At 37.4% G+C, this 25,921-nt stretch overlaps 4 protein-coding genes across 4 annotated transcripts; 2 read left to right on the forward strand and 2 right to left on the reverse strand.

Annotated features, from left to right (window-relative positions):
- The first annotated feature begins 262 nt into the window (after positions 1–262).
- LOC146449562 (transcription factor Dp-2-like) lies at positions 263–13,285 on the forward strand. Its single transcript, XM_085101744.1, has 14 exons — positions 263–620; positions 915–1,045; positions 1,433–1,499; positions 3,301–3,407; positions 3,886–3,992; positions 4,669–4,749; positions 5,490–5,619; positions 6,291–6,353; positions 6,674–6,817; positions 7,826–7,894; positions 8,221–8,369; positions 9,160–9,326; positions 10,265–10,325; positions 11,173–13,285. Exons 1-14 carry the CDS (start codon positions 578–580, stop codon positions 11,483–11,485), a joined length of 1,632 nt encoding a protein of 543 aa, XP_084957870.1. The 5' UTR covers positions 263–577; the 3' UTR covers positions 11,486–13,285.
- Positions 13,286–13,698: 413 nt separating this feature from the next.
- On the reverse strand, positions 13,699–15,884 carry LOC146449563 (WD repeat-containing protein 53-like). The gene is made up of 2 exons (XM_085101748.1): positions 15,179–15,884; positions 13,699–14,188 (listed from the first exon to the last, which is right to left on the reverse strand). The coding sequence occupies exons 1-2, from the start codon at positions 15,825–15,827 to the stop codon at positions 13,839–13,841; spliced, it is 999 nt and encodes a 332-aa protein (XP_084957874.1). The 5' UTR covers positions 15,828–15,884; the 3' UTR covers positions 13,699–13,838.
- Positions 15,885–15,973: 89 nt separating this feature from the next.
- LOC146449564 (uncharacterized) lies at positions 15,974–18,537 on the forward strand. The gene is made up of 5 exons (XM_085101747.1): positions 15,974–16,101; positions 16,372–16,478; positions 17,083–17,134; positions 17,315–17,444; positions 17,731–18,537. Exons 1-5 carry the CDS (start codon positions 16,088–16,090, stop codon positions 18,523–18,525), a joined length of 1,098 nt encoding a protein of 365 aa, XP_084957873.1. The 5' UTR covers positions 15,974–16,087; the 3' UTR covers positions 18,526–18,537.
- A 79-nt stretch (positions 18,538–18,616) lies between these two features.
- On the reverse strand, positions 18,617–25,814 carry LOC146449565 (integral membrane protein GPR180-like). The gene is made up of 11 exons (XM_085101746.1): positions 25,732–25,814; positions 25,511–25,697; positions 24,585–24,716; positions 23,363–23,557; positions 22,691–22,797; positions 22,422–22,495; positions 22,244–22,293; positions 21,541–21,686; positions 20,967–21,110; positions 20,326–20,403; positions 18,617–19,789 (listed from the first exon to the last, which is right to left on the reverse strand). Exons 2-11 carry the CDS (start codon positions 25,647–25,649, stop codon positions 19,586–19,588), a joined length of 1,269 nt encoding a protein of 422 aa, XP_084957872.1. The 5' UTR covers positions 25,650–25,697; positions 25,732–25,814; the 3' UTR covers positions 18,617–19,585.
- Positions 25,815–25,921: the final 107 nt, after the last annotated feature.

Genomic DNA, 25,921 nt, shown 5'->3' on the forward strand with positions numbered 1-25,921 from the left:
TTCGGCAACAAAAGAAGGTTGGGTTCGTCTTAGACAAAACTTTGACAAGAATCGCTGCAGTTTTTCTCCCCAAAATGAAAGCTAAAATGAAATTTCCAGGGGTCGTTTTCCCTCCACGACTTCACGGACCAATCAAATTGCTTCGTTATTTTCCCGCGAACGAGGCAGCAAAGAAATGCAAGGAATGTTGCATTTGCGCAGTGCTTGACTATTAGCCACGTGGTTAATGATTGGCCAATCAGAACGCAAAATTAAACCCCACCGCGAAGATCGTTTGTCAGGGCCTGAAGTCGGTGCAAAAACATGTCTGCTCGAGCGAAGAATTAAGAAAGTAGAGCAAAATTTCTCCTAACGTAAAGCTCCAGTATGCCTCAGGAAACGATCTTGCACTAAAACTAACATTATTACACACTTAAAAAGCGATCGCGCTGAAATCAGGACAAGTTTTAGTTGGCGATTTCGACAAGTTTGTTTCTGATCGGTACCTTGAGGCTTTGCGCAAACTTTGGTACATGATTCACCCATGCGATCAGTTCGCTCTATGCTGAGAGTATTAACTTCGCTTTAGATTTTACCGATGTCGAATCCTACAGCCACACTGACAAGCTTGTGGATCGAAGGTTTGTATTTACCGATCTTCTTTTTATTTGCACGTGTTTGTTCTACGTTTGCGTATAAGCGCGAGATGAGCTGTTGTACGTCGCGTTGCTTCTTCATTACAGTCAGGTTTATATACTTTTATAGCGCGGGCTATTTGTGAAATATTGGGTGAATTATGCGTCGATTGCGTTAACAGCCTTGAAGCTAGAGAAACTGTGTTTTGTTTAAACGCGTTTGATCAACAACTCATGCTTGCTTTTATCACAATTCAATTTACAAATGAAAGCTGCTGAATATTCAAATCGGTTGTTTAGGTCAACCTAGCCCTGTGAAAAGCAACCCCTCTACTCCAGTAAAAGGAGCTGTGAATCGGGACGCCTCGATGGTGCCGGAAGACTTGTTAAAGTTTTACAAAGACAGTGGGCTTGAACCTTTGGCTCGAGAGGTAAGAAATGCGAAAAAAAACAACACCGTGTGCTTGCGGAGGCAACTATGCATGGACTTAATGCATGAACAGTATAAAGCATATTTAAATTTACCCACGATAGCTTCTAACATGGCGATTTATAATTCATGGCAATACTTCCCACAGCTCTTCATATCCTATGGATATGATTTATTCTCTTCATTTCTTATTATGTAAACGTTTGCGTCAAAGCTTATTGAATACACTATTGCTCGAATGAATTCAATATTCTCCAGCTACTTACACGCAACAATATTTCTTCTCATGATCAGTTCCAAGGAAATTTCAGACACCGGCAAGTTTTCCCAACCATCATAGCTTACAACCAAAACTTTACTCATTTCTTTTCCTTATTTTTACCGTCAGGTTGGCGTCATAGACAACAATGGAACTATAGATGGTTTGAAAGATTCCTCTCAACCAAAAGTCAACAGTGAGTTCTGCTTTAATTATTTGCTTTTGAATTTGATTTAGAACCCTAAGTTGTTTAATCTGTCTTCTTAGACGTATCGACAACTTGAATGTATGAAATTTATTTCACTTCCTCTTGTTGTAATTCCATGAAATCGAACAGATTAATTTCCTAGTCCCAGATTTGTGGTGATTTGAAGGATTATCACTGGTTTGCCCTTGCTTCTCTCAAGTGATTCTATTAATTACTGAGGAGTGAATACTGAAGCTATTAATCTCTTGAAAGGCAGCTGTCTGTATTGATTGTTTAGCCAAAAAAGGTCTTTGGTTTAGCTTTACCCCTGTACTGTCTCTTGGGGAAACAGAAAATGATCAAATGTACATGTAAACATCTTGGGTGAATGCACACCCATAGAGAACATGTTGGATTACATAAGTCTTTTGATTTCCATAATGTGACTGACTTTTTTCAGCTTGATTGCTCTTTTTTACCCTTAGGCTTTTTTATGAAAATTCTCCTAAAAAATAATTATCATAATGACCCTAGGCACCTCTTGATAAAAAAGTGAAATTAGATTTGCTCTGCTTTCTGTTTGCTCAAAAGTTGCATTTTGCAAAAAAAAAAAAAAAAAACAGGATGTTTGAGACAAGTAATACCACAATTTCCAGATTTGCACATATCAAAGTTCAGTCAACATGTGGCAGAATACCAACTACTTCTCACAAAATTGATTGCCAGCCCAATCAACAGCTGCACATGGGCTGAAGTTCAAACCCAACTGTTGCTTACAATTTATACTGCCATCAGTTTTGTAAGTGGAGTCCAGACATTTTTGGAAACAAAGAAATTTAATCCAAAACATTGCTACCTAGTGATGTTAGAATACATTATAGTGAAATAACAAGTAGCTTCAGCACCAGATTTGACAAAGAACATAACAACAACATTGTATATGAAATAAATGTGATAATGTGATGAAATAAATTGTATATGTTGCTGTTGTGACACGAACAGGCTGTACTGATCATAACTTGCTGTACTAAGCATAACTTGGAAAGATTTTCGCAGAGCCCTGTCCATCAACTTTATGTACATTTCTGACTCTAACTCTCTTCATGGTTGTTAGTTGTTTATGGTGAATACCATAAAAATAGCTGATTACATAATTTATTAATGTATGGGGTTGTTCGTAAACTTTTCCGATAATTTGCAGGAAGCAAAATCAGATAGAACCACTACATCCCCTCCCTATACCTTTGCATAGAAATTTCACTGATTTATCATATGGCAACATTCTCTTGTGTTTTAAAGACCATATATGTGATGTAAGTTTACCCTCAGTCACTTGAGAAAGCTACTGAGGTAGTGTCAAAAGCATGTGTTTTTTGTTTTTCTTTCTTTTTTATTTTAGTCTTCCTTTCTTTCTTCCTTCCTTCCTGTTCTTGTTTCCTCCTTTCTTTCTTTTGTTTGTTTGCTCCTTCCTTCCTTCCTCCCTTATTCTCTCCCTTGATTCCATAGACATTTTCATCTCTCTCTGCCATATAGGGATTGAGATGTTTAGGAGTGATGATTTCTTCTCAAGACAAAACTGTTTTTAGCTATCCCTGGATGAAATCATATATGTTCATGGAAAAATAGCATTTATCCTGGAAAAATGGCCTGCCATGATGAACTCATCTCAGCTTTAATATAAACATAACCTTAGAAGTTATTCTGTGTACCAAATCCTTGTTGCTGTTTTTAAGAGTGCACTTACGATGTTATAGTAAATTCCTTGTGATTTTGTGTATTCTCAGACTTACATTGTTTTCTTATTTAACAGCCGATCAGCCAAAATTAGGGAAGAGCCCAGCTGTGTTACCTGTTACTGCTGCAAAAATGTCTCCTGTTATTTTACCCAAAACAGTGAATGCTGCACCATCGCCAATGGTAAGGTTTTGCTTGGCGCTAAGGATAAGTAAGACAAACACTGTGTACAGAAATTCAGGATCTTGTTTCAGCAACCTTTTAAATATCGTCAACAACAAATCTTAAAATCATAATAAGGAACCCTTGCAAAGTATTTTGAAGAAGGAGGCAATGAAACAGTTATAGATAGCAAGGTGAAATTGCAAGTCCTAAATAATGGACTATTACCAGCAAATCACCTACTGCCAATATATGCTCCGGGAGATGAAAGAATAGTCCCTTACAGGTAGTCACAAGCACAAAACTATTGCATGTTGTGCATATACTTAGTAGGCAATGGTGTAAAGTCTACTCTTATGTGATTAAGTTTCAGTGGCAAATTTTGTATTTCCTTACGTCTTCCTTGTTTTCATCTATCCCAGAGAAATAAACAGGACCAGTGAATACTGCAGTCCACATTGTTCTTGTAGTAGTAGTCACTGATTTTGTTATCTTACAGGTTATTGGTTCTCCTGGTCCACATCAGGTCATTGCTGTTGGTGGAAGTCCGAGAACTCCGACGATGATTGCAGCACCAATTGTGCCAGCTACGGCCACTTGGCCAAGGTAAACATAGTGGTCAAAATCTTTATGACATGGGAGGTAGAGGAGGAAATCACAAAGAAAATTTAACAGAATAAATTTCTTAATGCATACAAGAGTTTTAGACTGTGCAAAAGGGTTTCTGGTTAAATGAAATCAAGAGTTTAAGTAATGTTTAAAACACAAGCAGCAGTGTTTTATTGGGAGTTAAAACCATGAGGCACAGCCGAGTGGTTTTAGATCCGATAAAGCACGTGCTGTGAGTTTTTTTGAACAGCTTCAAAAACATTCCTGGAAAAGCGTGTGTCAAGGGAGTTCATAACAATGATGCTTTTGTGAACGTTGGAAATAAGCATACAAGAAAAACATTAAACACCGCATACTAATAAGGAGGAGGTTTTATCGGGTTTTTTAACCACTGCACGTGATGTTTAATCGACCATTTGATAGATCTATGGGCTTGTGAATTATTCATGAGTTTTTAAAATTGTTTTCAACTTGGCCTGTAGTTCTTGTTTGGCCCAGGCATATTATTTTCTTAAAAGGCCATCTTCTTCATTTTTTATTAGAGATTGTTACATTAGACTTACAAATCAATAATAGCTAAGCTGTATGTTAGAAGCTCCTTTCAAAGGCAAAAAAAGAAAGACTGCAAAAAAAGGCTAATTCAATGCTATCTACCTGACTTTTTCCATTTTAGAGTAAACACAACTCCAAGTAGTGGGAAGAAAAGAAGGCTTGATTTGATGGAAAATGATAATTTACTAGATAGTGCAGAAAGGTAAATGAACTTTGCTATCAACTTTAGGGGCGATTTAGACGGTGCGATTTTCTCTTACGACTGTCGCATGCGATTTCTAGAGCGCACGCTGCTTGCGTCATTTAAAAATCGTACACAACTCTCGTCACTCAACATTGCCTATACACTACAATTGTCGTAGGATTTTAAAACATCCTACGACATTTTTTGTGACGTACACGACAGTCGTAAGCGAGTTGTAGGTTTGATTTACACGATACAATTCGTGTCGTAGGCATTTCGTAAGCTTGTCGCATGCGACAAAGTCGTACCGTGTAAATCGGCCTTTATGATACTTTTATCCTCCTTAAAAGCCTAAATCTGGAAAAAGGCTTCTAAAGGATTCAATGTGGTTTCACAGATAATCATTCTCTGTCTTTGAAACAGAAAGATGAAAGTTTTTTAAGTTTTTTTTTAGAATGATGGAATAAATTTTAAATGCTTTAAGCCCCAGTGGTGACCAACATCTAAATTCTCCTTTTAATTTCACTACTAGATTAAACATTTAAGTCAAGAGAATAAAGGAAATAATCACCAAAGATGAAATGCCCTTGACTTTTAGACAAAATCTCCCAACTAGTAACATAAGAAATATATGAAGGACGGTGAGGAGAATACACAAGTTGGTGTTGGGGTTGAGAAGGTTAAGGCCTTATACCAGTAGTGTATCAGTGAAGTCATCTTGTAAATCAAGTCTCGCTGTTGTAATTTTGTTTTTCCAGGAAAAAGGGAAAAAGGTTACCGAGCGCAGGTCGCTCAGGTGGAGGGGATAAAAGTGGGAAGGGACTGAGACATTTCTCTATGAAAGTTTGTGAGAAGGTTCAACAGAAGAGAACAACATCATACAATGAAGTAAGCCCAAGAATGTCTTATTTGAAACAATAATAATAATAATGAAAATGATAATGATCAGTAATGATTTCTTGAAACACAAGCAAGAGAAAATTAAAGTTAAGACGTTTTGGTGTCATCGTGACATCATTCTCAAGGCAAAGTGGATGGAAATCAAATCTTTGCATTAATTTATCCACTTTGCCTTGAGAATGGTGTCACGATGACGCCAAAACGTCTTAACTTTAATTTTCGCTTGCTTATGATTAAGTTGACTAGTAATTTTCGGAAATAGCTTGATACAATTTGTTTTCCGATCTTCTGCCTCTTGCTCATCCATAGTTAAAGTCCTGATCATTCAATCTTGTATTTTGTGAGGAAACCTATTTTCTTACAAGCCTCTTTTTTTTTTTTTTTTTTTTTTACCTTTGACTTGTAAACCTGTATTTTGACTTACATTTTGTAATGAGAGTAGTATGGCAAAATAAAAATAAAAGATAAAATAAATACTATGCTTTTCAGTTACACATTTACAATTCTTGGAACAACCAAAGGGGCCTTAAAAATAAGACCTGTTGAAGCCATGGAACTAAATTACTAGTCAGTGTGATGGTTGGCTTTTAACTTCAGTCAAGTCTTGTTATTGAGAGATGCAGTAATTACAAAGGGAATGATGGATGATTTTTTTTCAGGTTGCAGACGAGTTAGTGCAAGAGTTTAGCGATCCAGACAAACATCTTTCACCAACTGATCAGGTACTTGTGATTAACCATATCTTGTTAGAAGATAGAAAAGAGGATGAACACCTATACAGTCAACTCTCTCATAGCGACCACTTCTCGTAAGCTACTACCTCCTGTAAGCGACCACTTTCTTAACAACTGTTTTGTTTCTCAGTTAAATACTGTTTCAAGAGCTCTCTTGTAAGTGAACACCACCCAAAGTTCTTTAGGGACTGCGACCACATTTTAGGAGAGAGTTGACTGTATTTATACATGGTGGCTTAGGCAGCTGGCGAAATCCTTGCTTCAGGACTAGGGTACAAGTAATATTTTATCTATTGTGTTCATTTTAGGCTTATGATCAGAAGAATATCAGAAGAAGAGTTTATGATGCCCTGAATGTTCTGATGGCCATGAACATTATATCAAAGGAGAAAAAGGAGATCAAGTGGGTGGGGCTACCTACAAACTCTGCACAGGAATGCCAACAGTTAGAGGTATGAAGGCTTTGTAGTGTAGTGGTTACAACATTGAATTTTTTCTCCGAGTTTTTCTCCGAGTACTCTGGTTTTCCCCTCTCCTCAAAAACCAACATTTCCAAATTTCAATTCGATCTGGAATCTGAGGGCCACAGGTTTGTCAGTCACAACAGACTGTTAACCCTGTCCTGTCCGAGGGAAATGGGGAATTTTTCTAAATCGCCAACTATGAACTGGGAGACCACATGTGACATACCATTCAAAAGGTATTTTCTGGGGTGTGCTATAAATCACACCAACAGAGATGGAGGAGGTCGCATATTAGAGTGAGAAAAGTCCAAAACGAAAGAAGAAAAACATTGAAAATTTTCTTATTCGTTGTACATACTGGGTATCCCCCTACACTATAGCTTAATGTACAGCTCTCAGTGCATTGCTTGTTGTAAGATATCAACTAGACCCTTAACGTACAAAGGAAAAAAATCCAAAAGTTTGAGGGGTGGTAAATCAAGTCTCATATAGGAGGGGGCATGATTTTTTTGCCTTCGATTTATAGATCTTTCAAAGATCGTTTGGTTGTGCAAATTTCACACAAATTGACCAAATACTGAGCTCATAATTGCGTCTTGTGCCATATGGCACTCTTGGGCGGGAAAGGGTTAAGTGTCACCCTCGCTAAACAAAGTTGTTTATTTAGGAGGGAAGAAAGGAAGGAGGTTTGGTAATGTGATCTTAGTTGTTATAAAAGTTGGTGAACTTTTTCTTTGAATTTCTCCAGTAATATGTTAATGGTTTGAGAAGCTATATCAATGTTTCATTCAATTTCTGTACACCTTGAAGTTGGTTATCATAACTTGGCTACACCTCGTTTGTTGAACCTTTTTCTCAGTGTTTGAAAATCAAAGTGTTTATTTCTTCAAAGCTGAATCAACTGAAACACTTTTTCAAGTGTTTGGTATATTACGTTAAAGTGTAACAACATTTCATGCCATCTACTCTGCTGACACCAACTCTTGTTACTTGCAGGAGGAGAAAAAAGACAGACAAGAAAGAATAAGACAAAAGACAGCTGAGTTGCAGGAATTGATTCTTCAAGTAAGTCATCCTGAGACTGACAATGAAAAAAGAAAAGATTTTCACCAGTGTATGGTCATTTGAATTCTAGGATATGATTCACATCAGACAAAATCTTAACCAAACTAGAACCCTTCATTTTATCAGTATCTACATGGTGTAGTCCCAGAAAATATCCATATTCCCCCCCCCCCCCCACTTTGGCCTTTGATACCCCCCCTCCCCTCCCCTCCCAATCTTCAAGAAATGTCCAGTCCCTTCTGGCTGTGGATATTTTGTGGAGCTACACATTCCAACTTGTTTGTAGTTACGTGTTTTAAACATTGCTTGATTTTGCTTCTCTTTAGCAAATTGCCTTCAAGAATCTTGTCCAAAGAAACAAGCAAGTTGAAAAGGAGCAAGGATCTCCTGCTCCAAACACAGCTATTCACCTTCCTTTCATCATTGTGAACACGAGCAAGAAAACAGTCATTGACTGTAGCATATCTAACGACAAGTAAGTGGTTAAATAGTGTTTCTAGGGTTCATATTATTTTAAGACGTTTTTATCAATAGGAGCAGAAGTAGCCACATTTTCAATGTTATTATCTTCCATGGCTGATTTGAGAAACCTGCTCTAAAGAATTAATTTAGTAGGAAACAGTTACAGTGCAACATGCCTTACCATGGTCACTCAACAAACTTTTTTTTTTTTACGAGTTAACCATAAAATACAAAACAACATGATTTCAATAACTCATTGTTGCATCAATTCGCGTATCCTGATTAGCTAACTTGTGAAAAAAGTTTGTTGGGTGGCCACGGTAAGGGGTGTCGCACTGTAATGTTGGAGCAGACTTGCTTTTAAAATTCAAACTGCACCACCAACTACCTTGGCTGTTGACATTCTGGCAGGCGCCTGTTAAAAAGGTCAGGTGACCCAGTACGTCACTGGGCAAGGCCAGGTTACTTGTCACTGGAAAGAGGAATGACAAGAATGATGATGATGATGATGTTGATAATTATTAATAATTTATTCACTTAATATAGCGTCTTTTAACATTAAAATGATCAAAAGCACTTTACATGAATTTAAAAAAATTCATGATGATGATGTGACTATATTGAATTAGGTTGGCTGGTGCTCTTGATGGAGATAAAGGCCGACAGCAATAAGTGAATTCATTTCAGGTGTAAAAAATTGTACTTTCCCATGTGGTGTAGGAATAATATTGATTGCAGTAGTGGACTGAACAGTTCAACAAATAACATCATCTTTATACTTATTTCAAAATTTATTTTCCCAGATTTGAATATCTATTCAACTTTGACAACACATTTGAAATCCATGATGACATTGAGGTGCTCAAAAGAATGGGCATGGCATTTGGTTTGGAGAAAGGACAATGTGCAGAGGCCAATCTAAAGGCTTCAAGAACAATGGTACCCAAAGCTCTTGAACCATATGTCATGGGTAAGCTGAAGAGAACTGAAGAACTGAGAGTATAGTTATCTTAAGGTTGCATTCAATTGACCCTATTCCTGAATAAAAATAAGAGAAATAGCTATTGGATTTTTATTTTCAGTAAATTTGGGAGACATTTCGGCAAAACTTTCGCTGACACATGATAATTTAAGAGCAATTTTGTGCTTCAGTAACTCCAAAAACCTCTCATGAGGGCTATCTTTTCATCATTGTAAGTACATGTATTCCTATTCTGGAATAGGGTCAATTGAATGCACTTTACGTCAAATTTTAGGTTTTTGTTTGTTTGTGCTCAGATTTGTCTTATATTTTGCCGAGACTGAGAATTAATTCCCAATAATAAATTACATTATTATATAGCCCTGTGTTTTCTCCATGCCCTACTACCATTTCTGTACAAATTTCTTTATTCAGGGCAAGTTTTTATCCTCACAATTCATGCCGTTTCACTACCCTCCCTTGTTCCTTTTCACAGAGGATACCACACTGTTAAAAGTGTTCCTTTCCCAAAGTGTTTTCCCCGGAAATGTTTGATGAGATGAGCCAAACAATTGTGGGGCAGTGTCTTGGGAATAGCTTGTAGGCCACATGCTGAAAATGAGGCAATTCTGAGTTAAAAATGTAAATTACATTTTACTTTGGCCTGGGTTGGATAAGTTAATGTTTGTGCTTGTTTTACTCATGATATCTTGTTCCCTCATTCTTGTATAGTCTTCTTAACCCTTTAAACCCCAGTGGTGATCAACATCTAATTTCTCCTTACAATGTCACTGCTTGATTAAACATTTAAGTCAGGAGAATAAAGGAAATAATCACCAAAGATGAAATACCTTGATTGTTAGACAAAATCTCCCAACTAGTAGCATAAGAAATTTATGGAGGACAGTGAGGAGAATATACATGTTGATCTATTTTTTCTTCCTCAGATATGGCAAAGTCAGGACCAGTTGGACTTGCAGGGCCCCTCTCCAATCACACCACTCCCAAGTATATTGAATTGCTCTGATACTGATTCTTAGTGAAAAATATATTACCTTAGTTAAGTTTAGTTTATTGTAATTCGTCACAAGGAAATAAATACATAAATATTGACATATGACATTAGAAAAAGAAGAAGAATAACAATGCTGTGGCGTGACCGGAGAGACGAACAGGGCAGAGCCCCAATTGTAACGAATCCCCTAGGCTAAAAAAAAAAAAAAAAGAAAATTCATCATAGAATTAATTAGACTGCGTAATATATAAAATAATTGACAAATCATGGTGGACTATAAGTTTATAGGAAAGTAACAATGCACGTTGACAACGTGAAGAAAATTTATTTTTCACTAAATTAACGTGAATTTTTCGAAAGTTAGGTTTACATGCATAAAATTAACGCGAATTTTTCGATAAGCATCTTGCTTTATTTGCTGTGATTTTCATAGTTTTGCAAACTCACATTTTACATTTCTGAATGCCAAACTGCGTTTTGGCTTCCGTCAATAAAACCTTCCAAGACAAGTGCACGGATGTTTCTAAGTTTTTTTTAAAGCCGAAAATTTGGTTTTGAAGCCTAACTAGACCTTATCCATTCAAAAGATAGAGCCAATAGAGGAGTCATGAACTAATAAGGTTTTGTAATGAAATAAAGGTGCTTTAAAATAACAATGTTGTAAAATAGCGTGCATTAAATTTACATCGACATTAATTAAGGTACATTAAATTAATGAGAATTTTGTAAAATTGCGTTGATAAAGTGCATCGTTAATTTCCTATAATAAGGTATAAGCATCATCTACTCATCCGATGGTCATTACTTTATCCTCAATATTATTGATGTTTTCTTTCACAGCAAATCAACATCATCAGCTTCTCCGCTTGTTTCAGCGACAGCCCGCATGTCCCCTCTTCCCGCTCCTAACACCCCTTCTTCCCCATTGGCTATGCCCCTTCCTCAAGGGCATGGCGTTTCACCTGTCACCACAGCAACTAGTTCAAGAACACAGAATCGTACATCAAGGACATCATCTATGGCAAGCGACAGTGGCCCCTCACATCGGACTATGTCTCCCTACTCCTTCCCCTCTTCTCCAGCCTCCGACGCTTCCTCTGATTTGTCTCAAGATGGATTTATGGACACAGATGAGCCTAATTCACACCACTGATTTTTACGTGAACATATCTTGTCAAAATTTTAGAAGAGTGAATGTGTTTGTGAGTGCAAGGGATTGACAATGCAGCCTTAAAGACATTGTGTAACTATTTTTGGACTGTGGTAATACTTGGTCATTTGTATATTGCAAGATAATCGTAAGCAGTGTCTTTCATATTCTTTCTTGGTTTGTGTGCTTTTCAGCACAAATCAGTCCAAGATAATTGATACAGGTGAGTTACGGAATATCAGAAAGATTGTAGGCTAGTTGATGATTCCCAGAGTATAGTATACACAGCATTTCACGACAGAAAACAAAACAAAAACTGTGGAAAAAATAAAACCATTGTAGTATAGTAAATATGTTTATTGGCTTGAGTGACAAGTTGCAGAACGGAAGACAGTGAGGTAATTTTGGTAGAAGTATTCTTTGGTTTTGATTGATAACCAATTGACAGACAATTTGTAGGTTTTATGTGGGCATCTTATATCACTGAGTTGTTTTCTACCATGTAGAATACTAGGTGTTGTCAGAGCAAGGCTCTTAAATGTTTCACTTCAGAAAGTATCCATACTCCCAACCCCACCCCATGGAAAGTCATTTTCTTTAAACTTCTCAACCCTACCTAGCCTAAGAACACAGACATGTTTCCGGCTGTTGCTTCTATCCGGGAGAGAGAAGCGACAGCCGGAAATACGACTGTGTTTGCAACCTAAACCCTACCCCTCTGTTGAAAATTTCTGTGACCATCCTTGGCGTAAGTATGGGCATTTTCTGGAGCCACTTAATGTACCTTTCAGGAACGTGCACACTAGAGTTCCAAACTCAACCAAAAGCTGTCCTTTATACTGTCATCTCATTAAACAAAGCCTCTGAGTTTGATGGGTTCAAAATTTGTAACTTCAAGACTTTTGAAGTTTTACTAAAATTTTGCAAGACAGTTTTGAAAAGAACGTACACCTTTAAACCTTTTTGTTTTGGGGGTTTATATATTTGACCACTATCATTTTTTTATGACAGTGTAAAATGTGGTAATTTAGTCTTCAGAGTTTGCTTGCTTTTGAAAGGTACAGTTAATGTAGTAAAGCAGCCAAGACCATTGTTGCAAGGTAAAAAGTAAAGTTTTGGAATAATTCTTTGCCATATTTTGTCTGCATCTTTCTTAGCTGGTGTTTCAAATTTCTCAGACAGTTAAACGTCCATTATTACACAAAGCTATTAGCATCCGTATTGTCCTAATTTTGCCTTTTTGAGGAGTATAAACACTAACGAAACAGCAAATCCCTGCTCTCTTGAATGACATTATTAATGGCAGTGAAAAGTAACAGTATTCCCTAGGTCAAAATTTTAATCTACTGCTTTACTTAAAAGTAGATTCTGGTGAAGTCACTGTATCCTTGTAGAGCTCAAGTTCTCTTTTATCATATTATGCTGCACTTCAGGCTAGTCTTGAAATGTGCAAGCATGGGTGCTTTTAGACCATAAAAAAATAAACAGGTGTTTTGGAACAGCATGTAACTTGTTGTTAAACACATGGGATACTTTAAACCCTGGCATTCCTGTGTCTTTGTTGCAGCATTTGTGCAATTTTTTGCTGCAACAGTTCCATTTTTAAGCAACATTATTTTAATATCTGACAGGAAACTTGTAATTTTATTATTTCAATAGATCTCTTTTGTTGTTAGTATTAATGATATAAACAGACTTTTGCAATTTATTTCAATATGCAACCTAAAAACAAACAGGTCTTCTTTGTTCTTTTCTTTATTTTGACCCATTCATGTTTTAACAATAAAGCAGTCACAAATTTCAGCTGTGTTTACTTCATTTCTTCCAAGTACACTGTTCTCGCTATTAATCCCCAATATGGTAAACGCATTTAAACATAAAAGATTAAACTACAAAAGCAACTGACCATTCAATCACTACCAAAAGTGAATTAAAAATTGTGAAAACGCCTTGAGATATTAACCAAACTTTTAACTTTCCATTACTGGTGAATGGTACCCAACTTCACGTGTTGATTATAAAACTTCCTGTTATCCTCATGAAAAATTCAGCTCTTGGTTTGGAGAATATCCTTTTGTCTTGAGTGATTTTAAGAAAGTATTGCCTTAAAGAAACATTTTAAAGTTTTTTGGAATTGAACTGGTGTAGTTCAATAAAAAAAACTTGCTTATGCTGGATAAGCTCTGTTTAGAGGGATCTAATGACTCCATATCCACTGCTGCAAAGAAATCAAACTTTTATTTGATCAAAAACGTTTTGATATATTGTAGCATTAAGATGTATACTTCTTTGCACAGTGCAAAACTTTGGAGGGCTGTTTAGAGTAAACATTGATGACAAGACAGCTGTCTTGACATCATGTCACATGGTACACAGTAATATCACTTGTTTGATCAGCAACAAATATATTCTGTGTGAGTTTACTAGATGCAATCCAGTTTGGTTTAGATTTGTGCTCCACTTCATGAGTAACACAAACAGCACTTGCAGACGCTGTATCCTCTGAACTTGAGGTTCCATTACATGTGCCTCCACTTAAATTCCAGAGAATAATTTTGCAGTCATTGCCACCGGACACTAGCATGTCGTCTGGATGAAATTTAGGGAAGTGGACCTGAGATGTACTGGAAGTATGTTTCCTGAGGCACTGGTCAGGAATAAACTTCTTCTTGCCTTCAAACCTGAAGAGCTGGATATTACCATCCCCTAAACGGGAAAAGAAAAAATGTTGATAATAAAATTGGTAGTCCAGTACAAAATTGTAGACTATTGCCCTTCCACTTGATTTCTAGTGTTTTTGAATGAACTTACTCTTAATCAGTGATAAACACTGAGATTGTGGTACTGTACATCAAGCAGTGATCAGATTTACTGTATCTACAAACAGTTGTTTCCTCACGATCCCAGGTGGAACACTTGCATAAATCATTGCTCGCACTTTGTCATGTGATCTTGGAGGGGAGGGCGGGGGTTTAAGAGGGCAGGAAGTGGGAAATCAGGGGACAGAAGGCAGCAGAGAGTGAAGGGAACAAGAAGAAAGAGGGACATCATTAGAAGGAAATGCAAGAGGAAGTGTTGGGGATGTGGGAATGAAGCCATAACATGCTACAGCAATATGTAAGTTCGTTAATCAACTCTTCCCCACACCCCAACCAGAGCTGTCATTATGGGATGTAACCTGTTACAGCTGAACACCTTGAAAAGAACCTTTATGTTACAGATGATCATGAGAGTAGTAGGGTCATTTTATTCAGAAAGCAACAAGATTGTTATGGGTATGATGGTCAATGCAACATGTGGCTGAAAGCTTATGACAACCCTGCCAAACCCTTGGTCCCCCAGCCACAAATACAGTGCTGTCAACACTCCCGGATAATCCAGGAGTCCCCAGATTTTGAACCGTATCTCCCGGTCTCCAGATTTTGAGCCATATCTTCTGATCTCTAGATTTATGTCTGTTATCTCCCGGATAATTGACGAAATTTGCTATTTGTCGTAGACAAAATGTCTAAATGTCAAAATGTGAAATGTTTAGCGTTGTTTTTGGTAATGTTTAATTTCCTCCCCCCACCACCCCCCCAGTGAAAACGTGAATTTGGCCTCCCTTCTCCATATTTGAAGACATGCGAGGTTGATAGCCCTGCAAATATACTTGAGAAAAGATTGTATCTTTTTTCAGGTCAGTAAAAATTATACCTAATCCAGCCGCAAACATTCTTCCACTTCCCACCATATGAACAGAGTGCACAAATGGTGGATTCACCAAGTAGGCCCCTTCATCGCATTCCCCTCCGAGCTCCTGGACATTCAGCTCCTGAAGTGCCCTACCAGAAGAGAATTCCCAACTGATAATTCTGAAATCCATGCCCCCAGAGACAATCTCCCATGGGCGGTTTGGCCTAAACTGTACTGTTGAGCAAATATTATCATGTTTATTTTGAAGCGACTTGAACAACTTTCCCGACTGCACATCGATGACTTTAATCTCGCCGCTGTCATCACAAGCTGCAAGAAACGCTCCTTTGTCGTGAATGGCGATTTGGTTTACCTCATCATCGTTGAATTCGAACTCGCAAACAGTAGAAGAGAGATTTCTTAGATCATAACCAAATATTTTGTTCCCGCATGAGGCGTATAAGCGTTCTGGGTTTTTTACACAAAAACAGACGCTGTTAACTTCTTTAGAGTCATCAGCTGTAGAATATGAAAGCTTGCTTTGGGATGAACCATCTTTTGACCAAATGCAGAGTTCTTCTTCTCCGCCTGAGGCTAAAATGCCTTCTCTGTTAACATCTAATGATAAAACAGATGACTTATGACCTCCGATCCAAGAGCTTTTTTCCATAGTTTTCAGACAAAACACACTTCTTTCAGTGGAAATTGAACGTTTTGTCACATATTGTCACGCAACGCTTTTTAGGCAAATTGAATCATATGCTATATATGGCCATCTTTACCTTATTTAGTACCCACTGAGCCCGCACGATTTTACGGTCAGTGGTAAAAACGGGCGCCATTTTGTTTTCTGATGTGAGAAGAAGAAGAAGAAATTTAATTGATCATTCTGTTGTTTTAGAAGCTGGTAACATTCATTGAAAAGGCAACATGAATCCTTTAACGTAAGTAAAATTTCATTGTCTAATTATTATCTGCATTCATGGTGAAGGAAGTTGTAATTTAGTTATTTGTTATGATACGTATTATAAAAGCCAGGTTTTGTTCTGATCTAAGATTGGACTATTCGTAAAATTTAAAATACCTTGAGGTCTTGAGATTACAGCTTTGTGTATTTCATACTTCAAAGTACAGATGTTATAGTTTTTCTGGGCTCTAGGCACCAGTGTAGTACCTTATACCTTTTTCCTTGAATGTTTGTTTGATGTTAACAGAAATGTCAAAAACATTCAGAAATTGAATGAAAGGATGTTGGACATGGGAGTGGAGGACAGCCAAGCTTGGCACAAGCAATACAAAGATAGTGCATACATCTTCATAGGTAATGTTTTCCTCAACAATTTGTGCGTCAAATCCTCTTCATTTCTTTAGCTCCATGGAGGGCATGCATTGCCAACTAAGACATTGGTACTTTTTTATACCCAGAAATTTTGTCAATGTTTTTATATTTTGGTCACCAAACATCATCACTGTCACTTTCATTGTGGCTGGAAGATGGGGGGGGGGGGGGGAGGGGGGCTGTGTGGCCCGACAGGGTGAGTCACCTAAAAACCCTTCCAATAGGATAAACTGGGACTACAGCACAACCCTGAGATTGTCTTAAATAGGTATGAAAATCAAAGATTGTCGTCTTGAGGTTAGGGTTAAGGGCCAGGCTGGACCTCCCGACCAAAGGTTCTTCAACTATCCTCACCCTTCAACAGTACTGTGGATACCCTGTTGCAACAGAAAGGATAGCCTACTCTCTGACATTGTGCTTGAGCTGTTATTTGCCAACTTGTTCAGGACTGATCCAAAAATAAAAAAGACTTCACAGCCACTAAAGCAGCCCTAGAAGATTTTTCCTGTCACACACAATTCTTACATGCTTTCACTGTCTTCTTGTCTTGTTAAAGAATTACATCAAAACATTTTCTCTTTTCCAGGTGGACTGCCATACGGTCTAACAGAGGGGGACATTTTATGTGTGTTTTCTCAGTAAGTTTTTTGAATAATCATTGAGACCGTTTTGCCTTATCTGTACCTTGAGTTTATGTTTATGTGAAATCTTTAGGTAGTACCCTAAACATTGACATGAAATCTTTATCTGCTCTGTTCTTTTCCAGTCAACAACATTCAAGGTAAAAATCAAAGGTAACAGCTTTTTTATACCAACAGGTATGGCGAGATAGTGAATATAAATCTTGTCAGAGACAAGAAAACTGGAAAAACCAAAGGATTTTGCTTCTTGTGTTATGAAGATCAACGTAGCACCATTTTGGCTGTGGACAACTTCAATGGAATAAAGGTTGGCTTGTTCATCAAACTTTCTGGTTTTCAATAAACATTTTGTTTTTAGAGTTAAAAGTTGTGAAAGTGCCAAGTATCCAGTACAGGTTCTTCTCCATGATAGAAACTGTACTGAGGTGTGGCAAATAAATTAAATAAATAAATAAAATACTCCATACATGTGGTAGTTTACGTAAGTCATAAATAAGCAGAAAAATAAAACCAAATACTTTTTAGGCACTACTCATTTCAGACCTTTTTAAAAAGTGGGTTTTTATTATTTTTTTTAATGTTTGTTTTTAAAGCTTGGTGGGAGAACAATTAGAGTAGATCACTGTTCAAACTACCGCCGGCCAAAAAGTGACGAAAAGGACGAAGATGGAAAGTATAAAGAAATCATTGAAGAAGGTTGTGCCCCTAAAACTCCCCCACCCTCACCCCCAGAGTTGAAGGACGAGGATGTACTAGAGCTGCCAAGGAAACGAAAGAAAGAGAAAAAACAAAAGAAACTGAGCAAAAACAAGGAAGAGAAATCTCAAAAGAAGAAGAGAAAGATGACCAGTTCAGATGAAGAAGAAGATGGGGAGAAAAAAGAGAAAACAGATTTGTTGAAAGTGGAATTGCCAAGGAAGGAAAGGGTGGAAGATAGGAGGCGTGAAACAGATAGAGACAGGCATGGGAGGATTGAACGAGATGCACTACATGATCATAAATCACATGATTATAAAGGTAACAGTGCTCATGGAGGACAGCGTGATCATGATTTTGGAAGAGATTACAAAGATAAAGGTGATATGACATATGACTCAAAAAGTGGTCATGAACATGACAGAGACCGCCATCGTGAAATTGAAAGACGTGAACGGGAGTACAAGCGTGATTTTCATGAGCGTGATCATTTACGCAGTGAGCGAGATGTACCTGATGATCGCAGAGACAAAAGACACAGTAGTTATCACTCATCGCGTAGTGATAAAGACCTGACGTTTAATGAGAGAAAGGACAGGTATGATAAACAAAGAGACTATAGACAAGATGAAGGAAGACTTTATGAAAAACGTGGTAGAAATGATTATGGTGACCGCAAAGATAGAAGGTGATAGACATTGTACCTTATCCCTGGTGGAAATCAGTGCTGAATGGAGAAACTCAATTCCTCTTGCAACAAGAGACAAGACAATAACACTACACTAAGCAAACTTTGCTGTCTCTTTTAATGAAGTTATTCAAAACACTGAGGTACAAATTCTCTGTTGACAACTTTATTGTATTTCTAAAATTAGGAATCTTGGGTCCTCTTTGTTGTCCCTCAGTCATATCATAACAAGAGCTCATTTTCTATCAACCTCGTTTTGCAACAGGAAAAAAAGGGACTCCAAACTTGGGCAGTCCATCTGTCCTTTTATTGATACAAAAATAATTAATATTCATATAGAGAAGTACCAAATAAGTCAAATTTGCATAATGGAAATAATATGGAATACTTTTCTTTAAACTCAACAAATCAAGCATTTAAACTAATGCCAGTGCCCTCTTAGTAAATTCCTCTTTATAGCGGACACTTGAAAAATGTTTCCCCATCATATTTCAGCCGTTTTGTTCATCTCCTTCAAAATGGTCACCTCACTTAGATAAATAGGATGGAAAATCGATGCCTGTCTTACACCTCCAAAATGGACACCTTACTAATAGGGGATCCTTCTCTAAGACAGACACCTTTGTAGGCCAACACCTCTCTCTGTGACAGACACCACGTAAGATGGACATCTTTATATATGTACCCTGGTAAAAGTCTTACATAAGGTCATAATAATTTTTATAGGATTTTGTTGGATCCTGTTAAGACCTTGCGGAATCCTTTCCAGGATCCTGAATGTCAATACAACAAGGATCCTCATTGTGATCTAAAATATGCTATTAAATCCTGTAAGACATAGGATCTTGAACACTGGACTGTTTTTAAGATTCTGTCTTGGAATTCTGCCAGCTTAATAAATTTTCATAGAATGGTTAACCAAGCAAAACAAAAACTGCTTCCACCTTGGAGGGAGTTTAGGGTTCATGAAAAACTTGTAAATAAATTAATATATTATTTTTCCCATGGGGAAACAATGTTTCTAATTCAAACAAATAACATATTAACAAGTTGAAATTTTGTGTTTAATTTACTGCAATATGCTTATGTATTCTAACAGTCCTGGTCTCGGAGTTGTATTGCTTGGTGCCATATCCTCTGTCCATGCGGAGAGGAAGGGTGCTGGTAGCAAGGGAGGATACCTCCCAGTATAGACTCCGTGATAAGAACAGTCTGTATAATAACAAGATTGATAAGGACTGAGCAGTCAACAAGCCCCAGGTGATAACCTGAAAAGATGAAAAGTAACCAAGCTTTTTTAAGTTAAAAATTTTATGGCTGGCCTCGGCATCCCAATCAAGATTTACAGTGCCCTTAAATTTATCCACACTACAAAGTGGAAACTTGCGATTTCAGAGGAAGGCCAAATCTTGCGTGAAGACTGCTTATAAAATAATCACAGGCTTCTCTACTGCGAACTACGTAATGGCAGACAGATATTTAGTGGTTTTTGGCTGGCTATTTCCCAACTTATCTCGCTTCCATCATTCTAAATGCAAATGTGTTGTATTATTTATAATTATGGACATATTGACTGAATTGACGTTGTAAAAATCCAAAAAGAAAAACAAACATTTTCGTCATAGTATCACTTTAATCATAGCCAACCACATGCACACTTTGAGCTGTTTACTGGACCAATATTTGATACTGTTGGTATTGAGTTAGACCAATGTGTGCAGCATCTTAGTTACTTCACAGTTTGTGTATTCTTGGTCTACTTTAACTTGGCAGAAATGTACAGGTTTTCATTCAGACATCTCACCTTAAATCTAGTGTGGATAGGAAGCACTAATGACAGAATTGCTAATGCAGGGTACGCTAGAAGCCAAGTTAAAGAACACTGAAAAACAAAGCAGAAAGTCAGGTTTTTGCTGCATGGTGTTAGAATATACATGTAGAAATACCTAGGGTTACCTGTGGATGAACACAGTTTTCTCTCAGGTTTCCATTTCCCCAGGCACAGAGGTCTCATTATTAGAGCAAAGAAAAACATTACATAACTAGAAATTAGACCTCATTCGCTCAAAACCATGTGATATTCTTAGGAGAATCAATCGTTTGTCTTTCTGGAAGTAAAGAATGCATGCCAACATGAATATGACCAATTCTAGAAGAAACTACTCCCTAGAGTACCGTCACATGATCTGTAATGGGCAACAAAACAATGAAGCAAATAAGGTTTATTGGATGTTAGTTCTTCTTTTTATTTCTGAGGTTAGTATTTATGCCTGGCAGTAAGTTTTATGTAACTTGCCCCACACACTAATCTTGACCAGGAAATATGTTAGTATGGTAGTATTAATGAGAATGGTTCCTCTTGATACATTAAAAAAACATGAGTACAAAAATTAGGTGGCCATAGCGCTGAGACAAGGTTTTGTTGTAACCTTACCAATGACTCACCTTTGCAAACTTTATGTAAAATTCTCTACGTAGTGTGCTCTTTTCTTCTGTGATTTTCCTACTTATATTTAAGCCAAAGGCACCAGCCACAACAATTTTAACAAGAACTAGAAGAAGACCAGTCTCCCAAAATGACAATACAACCTACAATAAGAAGCAAAAGAAAATTAGGTCAAACTACAGTCAAATGTTTTGTTCAAGTACACAACTGAAACGGTAGTCAACTGTCTCAACAAACATCACTTCAAAAACTCATTAATAATTCATAAGCCCATTGACCTATCAAATGGTCGATAAAACATTACGTGCAGTGGTTTTAAAACCCGATGAAACCTCCTCCTTATTAGTATGCGGTGTTTAACATTTTTCTCGTAATAATGCTGATTTCCAACGTTCACAAAAGCATCATTGTTATGAACTCTCTTGACACATGCTTTTCCAGGAATGTTTTTGAAACCATTCAAAAAACTCACAGCACGTGTTTTATCAGGTCTAAAACCACTCTTCTGCACCTTGTGGTTTTAAATCCCGATAAAACACTGCTGCTCGTGTTTTAAACATTACATAAACACACCTCAAGAACTGAAATAGCTATCACTCCAGCACTGATCTGCTTCATCTGTTTTGGATCCAGTGTAGAGAAGGATGAACTTAGAGTCCAACCAGTCGATAATTTTGCCATCATCAGCAACATCTGATATTCTGCTAGGCCATCCAATACTGCATAATGACACAACAAAACTAGTCTTTTAGGAGGAGTTAGGCAAGTGTCTCATGTATGAAACTTTAGTAGAAACAGCATCAGACATGTGGAAAGTCACAGGTTCAATTTCCATTGATTGTAGAGTCATGCCACAAACCAAGTCACTAAAAGCAGAGTTAGTACCACTTCCTAGTCCTAAACTGGGATCCTATGTTAAGTCCATCAGCCATGTCAAGTAAAGCCCTCCCCCTCCCCCAGTTTCTAGCATCAAGGACCTCCATGGGAGGAAGCTCTTAGAACAAGATATATGTGACATGATAATGTCATATGTAAGAATGTAGGCTGCAACACCATTAACAATAATATTTGTAGATGATGATGACAACTGGTTTGACAAATTTATGGAGTTTTGTTATTTTGAACATTGTGGGAGCTGAGTAAAAGTGTTGGAAAACCCTCTCAAAACAAGGGAAGCAAATTATATTCATCTTTTGATAGGATTCTCATTGAAGATATCATAAAGTTTGGGATGTGCAAGGTTTGAGATTACAGGTTTTTAATGTAAGGTTTTTACCTGTTGAAAGCTTGTTAAGTGAGGGGTAGCCTTCACCATTCTTGGAATATCTGCATCAAAGAAGAAAAAAATCATCAATTAAACCCTGTTTTCACCATCCTGAAGGCTCCATACATCACACTAACAGCGACACATAAAGTCATTCTGCCTATTCATTTGTTTATATGGTATTTATTACCTGTATAGATGAATTAGTGCAAGAAAATTCCCAGTAGCTTGGTAAATCATAGCCACTGACAGCATTTTTATCACCTGAAAGAAAAATAACTCTTCTTCACTATGGTATGCGTACTGCTTAAGTCTAAAACAATGAAGCACTTTACCACGCAGAAAATCCTGTTTAACATAACACTTGCTCCTAAGAGTGATTAAGGTCAATTTTCTCAAATACAATATCTGTTTAAGACAAGTAGCAATCTGTGATGAGAATTGACAGATTAATCATACCATATGCATAGGTCCTCCTTTCTGGATTGTTTGCCACAGACGTTGACCATAAGCTATTGCACCAGCAAAGTACAGGAATGCAAGTATCTCGTAAAATGACAGCAAACCTGAGAGGAAAATCAAAGTTTATTCCATAAAAATTACAAGCAGGGGAAGTAATAATGAACTACCATGAGGTCTGTAGTAGAAACGTTTAGTTAAAGTTTTTTTAAAAATGAGACAATATGCCATATTTTCCCAATACAGATCAAGCAAACAAATTCAGGAAAGGTTCCATTATTATGACTAATTTACAACTTTGCACAAATCCCTACTGGCAAGCAGGGAACAGCAATTCAAAGACAAAAGTTGAGTACAAACATTTTATCATACCATTCTCACAAACTCTTTAAACAAAATTCATCTGCGGGTAAGACACCCAGGAAGAGATTGATTTGTAAAACACAAACGTCAACTTTTTGTTTTTGTTTTGTTTTTTGTTTTTTTGAAAATGCAATCCAGTGTATCAACTCCAGAGTGGTCCATCCTACCAGTCCATACAGTAAAATTCGGACCACTCGGAACCAATCAGAACGTTCAGTTTCACAGACCTCACCAGGTCAGCCATAATAATAAGATGGGAAAAGAACTATCGTACAGATAAGTTAGGTACAACATATTCTATGAGCAAACCTGTCTCGTCGCAACCACAGTGGTTTGTTGGTTTTCCTTCTGAATCGGGATTAAACATTTCCAGTGTAAATGTCACATCTTCAAGAGCTGGTACACTGGAGTCACAAGTCACAGAGTCGGCATACAGCACATGCCACACCTTGGGATCATCCCATGGGGAAAATTTATTCTCCCCAGATGTGGAGTCCAGTCCAACTGAAAGGGAAAGTATCAAAACTGAAATTAATGTAAATATATTATGAAACATATATTTTGAACTACGGATGAAAGACCAAATGGAAGAAATATCCTCGCAGGATCTTTCTTCCATTTGATCTTTCATCCGTAGTTCAAAATGTAAGTTTCATATATTTACATTTATTTATTCATCCTTCACGGGTATATTACGGACTCGCAATGTGACCAGCTCCCAGTTGGCTTGATAGCTCAGTCGCTAGAGCACTGCAACGGCATTGTAGAGGTCATGGGTTTGAATCCCGTTCAAGCCTGAATTTTTTTCAGGGTTTCTTTTTGCAACTGCTTAAGTTGCGTACTACTGCGAGGATCTTTCTTCTATTTGAAAACTGAAATTAATTGTAATCAAATTTCAAAAAGGGCCATTCATTTTTTGAAAGGGAAGATCAATATTTTCAGGTGAATCCCCCACCCCTTCTCCCTCATCAAAGACAGTGTTTAGATTTTTTATTCCCCTTCTAACACTTCTTAAAAAAATAATGGTCCCTAAACTACCCATACATGCATATTTTCTTTATGGGTGAACAATCTACAGTGATTTCCATAACTTCAGCATTTGAGAAGAAAGCCTGAAAAAAACTCCTGGATGACCAATTTTCTGGCTAGCTTCAAAGTGCATTTGACGATCACATTGCACTGGTTTCACAAGGCCAAGGTTTGAATCCCACTCGAACCCAAACTAATTCTTCCTGGATTCCTGTAATTTGTGACAGCTGAAGTTGCTAAACTACTGAAACAATTTTTCACTCAAACATGTTTCTCTTATTCTCTTTCACATAAGTTAGAAATAATAATAAATGAACTTGTTCCAGGTATTCAGATAGCAGATACTGACTTGAAGAAAAATATGCAAGAGGAAAATGGATAGGTGACTTGCGTTTTCTCTGCACTGCTTTCAACTATTTAAATACCTGGGACAGGTTAAAAATGTGCACTTTCCCTAGTTTAAAAAAAAGCAGTTTTATTATGAACCTTACAGTTTACTTACATGAGTATTGGGCCAGGTCCAACTTGTTCTGACATTGTGAAGTTTGTTCAACCTGGGACCATTTTTCGTCAAGGTAGAAATACAGCTTCCCAGTTGATGTTGCATTGAGCTTAAATGTCACTAGTGCTTCACCTTAATTTAATCATAAGAAGAAACCTTTTCACAAACGTTGTTGAAGACAGACTGCAAAATTATTTATGTTTTGGAGATGGTGGACCAGGAAGAACATTGTGGAGTAACATTGAATATAACTAATAACCAACATTCTTCTTGCATAACATTCTTGGTTACTGGTAGGTGTGTTATGTGGCAGCACCTGACTATTGATGAGAGTACTAGGACAACATCTACTCCTATACATGAAGTCCCTGCGAATACAACCTATCCTAAGTATCGGTATTGATACATCCTGATTCAGACACCACAGAACTGCCTTGTTAAGCCCTGGTCAAACGGCGCATGGTAGTCAATGATAGTTGTTCGACCAGGGCTTTACGGTTACATTATTGCATGATGGAACATGAAAGGAAAGGGATCTGAGGTGATCTGGTTGGCCGCAAAGGAATACCCCATTAGAGGTTATTAACAAGATATGGACAAAATGTTTTCAAGACACAGAATAAAAAGAATAGAAAATACAGCATAGCAAAATACAATGATTTGCAGTTAAGGGAAAATGCGAAACGTTAATGGCATACAGGATTTGAAAACTCACTTTGATGACCTGGATATGACCCAACTTTATAGTGAACAACTGCACATCAACAAAAAACAGACAATCAAACACTAAGCTCCAAAACTTCCAAGTTTGTCGCCAACTCACCGTTATGAAGAATCACCCTAACTTATCCTGTAAACATTTGGTTTTCAGCCAATGTAGAAATATCTTGCTTAATAATTATTACAAGAAGAAAAATGGAACTTACCGTGAAAGCAGAACTTTGTGATGTACTGCCCCTGGTATAGACGGGCAAGTCTGGAACTCAAAACACCGCGAACAGTTTTGCAATCTGCGACGATTGCAAGGTTTGATAAAACCAGAACTAATATCTGAAGATTATACATCGTCACGGATTCTTGTAGAGCACATATCCAAGGAAATTAATTCATTCTGAGCGCATAAAACGCAAATCTATACCCAGACACAGAGTGCATAAAACGCAAATTTATACCCAGACACAGTTCATATGTCACTTGCCCGCCATCTTTCAGCAAGCAACTGCGCTTGCGCAATCGGTTTGCCACGTGTAACGAGAAAATTAGAATCGTGGGCTGGACTACAAAAATGGACTGGAGAATAGGACTCGTGATCTCGTTGGCAACTTTGAAGCAACTGA

This window comes from Pavona decussata, unplaced genomic scaffold (genome assembly GCF_977016875.1).
Source record: "Pavona decussata unplaced genomic scaffold, jaPavDecu1.1 SCAFFOLD_602, whole genome shotgun sequence".
Classification (NCBI taxonomy): domain Eukaryota; kingdom Metazoa; phylum Cnidaria; class Anthozoa; order Scleractinia; family Agariciidae; genus Pavona; species Pavona decussata.